Source organism: Oncorhynchus clarkii, chromosome 17 (genome assembly GCF_045791955.1).
Source record: "Oncorhynchus clarkii lewisi isolate Uvic-CL-2024 chromosome 17, UVic_Ocla_1.0, whole genome shotgun sequence".
Lineage (NCBI taxonomy): Eukaryota > Metazoa > Chordata > Actinopteri > Salmoniformes > Salmonidae > Oncorhynchus > Oncorhynchus clarkii.
In genome coordinates, this window is record NC_092163.1 from 42,223,586 (window position 1) to 42,228,672 (window position 5,087).

General features: G+C 44.0%; 1 protein-coding gene across 2 annotated transcripts in view; it reads left to right on the plus strand.

The window, feature by feature from the left end:
• LOC139370873 (contactin-2-like) overlaps nucleotides 1–4,754 on the plus strand; it is a 75,008-nt gene extending 70,254 nt beyond the window's left edge. For both annotated transcript variants that reach the window (XM_071110723.1, XM_071110724.1), the window contains exons 18-22: nucleotides 109–224; nucleotides 1,150–1,336; nucleotides 2,245–2,357; nucleotides 2,799–2,967; nucleotides 4,563–4,754. In XM_071110723.1, coding sequence (XP_070966824.1) covers nucleotides 109–224; nucleotides 1,150–1,336; nucleotides 2,245–2,357; nucleotides 2,799–2,967; nucleotides 4,563–4,672 — 695 coding nt within the window. In that variant the 3' untranslated portion in view covers nucleotides 4,673–4,754. The remainder of the gene's footprint in view (nucleotides 1–108; nucleotides 225–1,149; nucleotides 1,337–2,244; nucleotides 2,358–2,798; nucleotides 2,968–4,562) is intronic.
• The last annotated feature ends 333 nt before the right edge of the window (nucleotides 4,755–5,087 follow it).

Here is a 5,087-nt window from a genome sequence, read left to right on the forward strand (position 1 = left end):
CAACCACATTTGTTCACTGTGTTTATCGTACTTGTGTGTGTTGGATATAATCCTCAACCCTAATTTCACCCCTGACCCCTGACCTCTGACCCCTGCCCCTCCATGCAGAGCCCACGGTGGCGCCCTCGAGGATCAACGCCACAGCTCTGACGGCGTTTGAGATGCAGGTGTCGTGGGACCCGGTCCAACACCTCAGCGCCAATGGCATCCTCAGAGGTTACGAGGTTAAGGACCTGCACAACATACACATGAACATATACATATACCATGAAATATATCATACGATATACCCCGACATGTGCATTTACCCCAAACAATGTGACAAGCGATGGGCCCTGGTCGAAAGTTGTGCGTTATAAAGGGAATAGCACGCAATTTGGGACCCATATCTAGACTTCAGGTTCAAACCAGTCTGAACCAGTCAGTACTGGTGTGAAAGTTAACTGAGGTAACAGCTATGCTATTACCATCCTGAGGCAACAGTGACATTGCCCTGGAGATGACCTCACCTCATCTCCTCAGCCTTGATATCTTATATCCCCCGACTAATAAAGGTTTTATTCATTTATTTGATGTGTTGTTTGTTTGGGATCCGTCGCCAGGCAGATTAGGTCTGGCTGGTTATCATGATGGCCCTGAGGGGGAAAAATGGGAGAGTCAGAGTGAGAGTCATTAATGTTATGACAGGGCAGCTGGAGGAAACTTTGCTCATTAATCTGGTTAATGGGGCGGCAGGGTAGCCTAGTGGTTAGAGCGTTGGACTAGTAACCGGAAGGTTGCGAGTTCAAACCCCCGAGCTGACAAGGTACAAATCTGTCGTTCTGCCCCTGAACAGGCAGTTAACCCACTGTTCCCAGGCCGTCATTGAAAATAATAATTTGTTCTTAACTGACTTGCCTGGTTAAATAAAGGTAAAATAAAAAATAAAAAAAAATGTTCATTGTACACATTTAAAAGGAAACTGTTTAAGAGATAACAAAATGCTTACATTTTAGGGCCTTCAAGTGATCTGTTCATATTTACCTCACAGTATATTTTGAGAAAAAAACTGTCAGAATTATTTGATAGTTTCTTTTTTGGGGAAGGCCCCCAGTTTTTCACAGAGATGTACTGTTGGTGGCATCAGCACACTAAAATGTGTGTTTACAGATCCGGTACTGGCGTCAGCATGAGCGGGAGGCAGCTGCAGACCGTGTGCGTACAGCCGGGTTGGAGACAACAGCTCGTGTTGCAGGACTGAGACCAAGCACCCGGTACCATGTTACCGTGCTGGCCTACAACAGCGCTGGCACAGGACCAGCCTCACCCAAATCCACTGTCACTACCAGGAGACCACGTATGTAGGATACACACACACACACACAGAATTTCCACCACCAACAAACACACACACTCAAATATTGTTTCAGTCCCCTGGCCCCAACCCTCTTCGAGGGATCAGATGTGACATAACTGGGTTAGGCCAGCAGTGCAAGTATGAGTTCTCCCATGTGGGATAAGATGGATTGTCCCTACCGGCTGAGAATACCCCAGGGGTTCAAACACACAGTGTGTTTGGGAGGGGAGATATCCACCATGCACCTGACTACCAGCATGCACTGGGCTTCAAGAAAGGCAAAAAATATTTGGGTATTAGTCCATTGATATACACTGTAGTTCCCAAAATGTTTTGCATGTCCACAATCATGTTTTCAAGATATGTCACTTTTAAAATGCAGAAATGCAGCCTATCAGATGCGTTTTGTCGTATCTCTTGAAAACTTGATCGCTGATATACAAAACATTTTGGGTCTATATCAACAATGGACTGATGAAACAGATACCAAAAGATAGTTTGAGGGTGGAGTTTTCCTTTTAAGTGTGTAAAGGGATTCTAGTAGGGGATTTAGATCCTGATACAGAGGATCTACTCCTCTCTCTTCTCTTCTCTCTGGAACTAAAAATGGTTCTCCTATGGGGACAGCTGACGAACCCTTTCGGAACACACGGACATCAACATTATGCACAAACATAGCTATATTAATATATTATATATGATATCATGCCTTTTAGTTTGCAGTTCGGTTACAGTTTGGATCATAACGTTGCTGTATCTATAATTTGTGCGCGAGACCTTTGTATTACCAAGTTATTAAGTATCTAAGTGTAATTCCTCAATAACTTCCTGGTCATGTCTTGGTCAAGTAAGTTTCAGAAGGTGAGAGACCGGCCAGTAAGTGGTTGTCTGTTCTTTTATGTTAACAGCTCCTAATCGCCCCCCTGGCAACGTGTTCTGGAAGACTGATGGCTCATGGGTAACTGTGAGGTGGGATCATGTCAAGGCCCTCGGCAACGAATCAGCTGTGCTGGGCTACAAGGTGAGTGGTGTCTGTTTTGAAGGAGAGGTGTGTGTGTGCAGGTGGATATGTGTTTGTCATATTGAAAATGCACGGTCAAAATGTTTAAAAGAATGTTAAAATGTGTGAAGGGAAATGGGATATGCGGTCAAAATGATTCATGTTGTTTGGATAAATCATAATGAGCTACTTCTGTAAGTTTGGCAGAGCAGTAAAACTCTTAGAGCATGATACGGCATATCATCAACAGATAACATTAACAATCATTTATTGTTTTTATAAATGTGATAGTGTGCAGAGAGAAAAAAAAGAAAAGGAATAAAAACATTAGCTTCTTAAACCAAAAATACTTCAACAAACATTGAACAAAGGGGCAAAGGAAAAACATGAAATAACTGATTTCCTCTGTACAGTTTGTCAGAATCTGAAATGAAGCGGTTCCCTCCCTCTCTCTTCTTTCAGGTGTTGTATAAGCATGAGGGCCAGTCTGCACTGAAGGTTCTGGACAAGGGGAAGACGTCCGTCACCCTGCCCCTACCCAAAGACAACGGCTATGTGGTCCTGGAGATACGCTCCTGGGGGGAGGGAGGAGACGGAGCCGCACACGAGACCATTGTTTCCCGCGACTCAGGTGAGACAGACTGACTGGGTATGCCGCAATAATATCTCCTTCTTCCTGAAGTGTACATTCATTCCCTACTTCGCACAAATCGAAAAGCATTGGATTGGTGGAAGGATGGGCTATACTAAAGGGAATTTCCACCATATTTATATGCCAGTCATTTCCTTTCAAATCAATGAAGGGAAGTGAACAATTGCACCTTTTGAGCGGAAGGAGGTGTAATAGGGACGTAGCCACTGACACTGAGGTTTGATGGAAGGGAGACTTCGGCACAACACATGTTTTTCAGTCACACACCACATAGCCCCAGAGCTTATCCAGGCAAGGTTTTGTGTCAGGTTTAAGTTACATCCCCACCGGGGACTTGCCTAGCAGCAACACCACTCCTGCTGTGACTAGAACTCACTACACGAGGAAATAATCCAAATCTCTCCTCCTGTTCTTCACCAAGTCTACCGCCAACAGCTAGCATGGCCTGAGGCTAACAGGATTAGCTAGCTGTCACACGCAGAAGGGTACAAGAGCATAAGTGCTCATTTGAACCAAGAGGGACTAATTAGTATTTTGTATCAACTGGCGGCCACACACGACATCTGCCTGTGAGGTTGATAGGCTGCTGATGGAAGTTGAGGTTTGTCACTGAGTGACAGGGAGAGGCAGTGAGGGTTAATGGGGGGTTGCCTCACTGGGCTCTGTATTAGTGCACGCAGACATGCACATAGAGATGAAAGATCGTAATTTGTCTCAGCAAAATAATGCTGTAGTAGCAGGATTTGAACATTTAGTCCTTAAATGTTGCTTGATCTATAAGGCTATTATCTGGTCAAAACGAGGCTACATGAAAAGTAAAATGCTGTTAATATAACCGTGTGTTAGTGCGGAAACATCTCAGCAACAAAAGAGTGATCAAATTAAGATCCTACATCGGTACTGTACACACGTGTGCGCCGGCACCACACACACATTAGTACTTAGATTCTGCTAAAATTTGACCTATGCAGAAATCGCTCCATCATTTCCTAGTTGCAAAAATGTCAGTTTATGTGACAAAAAAAGCAAGTATAGTCTAGAGAATCATTGTTCCATCAAAATCGCTGTGAAATATATTTTCTACAACCAAAAATATTGTATTTTCAGCTGTTTGAAGCTGGTGTACAAAACTGAAAGTAAAAGAGCAAAAACAAAACTTAAAAATGGAAGCTTAGAAATAGAGCACATAGAACAGATCTACAGCTTCCTAGACTTGCTTTCAATGAGAATGGCAGATCTATAACTCACATTTCTATGAGAATTATGTTGCGTCACCCAAAAAGTTACATATTGCACCTTTAAGACGGCTTAAAGTTAGAACACTATAGAGCTGTTTTAGCCAGTCAGAGAGACAGGTTTAAGTGAGTAAATTAGTATTTCCATTGTGCTCCATATTAGGACCGGTCTTTCACTATTCTGAGACCCAGCTGTGACTCCTCAAAAAAGCCAAGGAGGCAAGTAGGCAACTGTTGGGATAATACTGTACTAGATCATGTCTGCAATTCTGACCCCCCCCCCCCCCCCCCCCACCCCACCTCTCTCTCTCTCGCTCTGTCGCTCTCTCTATCAAACAGGAACTGGAATGATGGTGCAGAACCAAGCAAGATCCCCATGGTCCAATCATGCTCCCCTCCTTCTCACCGCCACACTCTCCCTCACTCTTATTGGCTTACTGGACCTGTGATCTCCGCCAGTCCCTGGACATTGTGTCATAGTCATGGTGTAAAGCCTATTGTTCAGATTCACCTATCTATTGTTTTGTTGTGGCGGGGAGGGGAGGGGATTTTGAACAGGTGGACAAGGGGTGTGTGGGGTAATATTTTGAAGCAAGGGGGATAGGGGGGAATTAAAATGATGGTTATTTTATTCTTCTTTTTATAAGAACATCAAATTGGGACATTTTTTAAGTGTGTGTGTCTATGGGTTTTAAGGGAGGGGTCAGACTACCTGATTGTCAATTACATTGGTGTCATTAGAACCATGCCTTATGGGGATACGAGAGGCTTTTGTCCTCCTTCACAGCAGCAGGGCAATTCGTCACACTCGCCATGTCTCATGGCTTCCCCTACTCTGCTATGAACCCTAAGCTCGATAGCGTA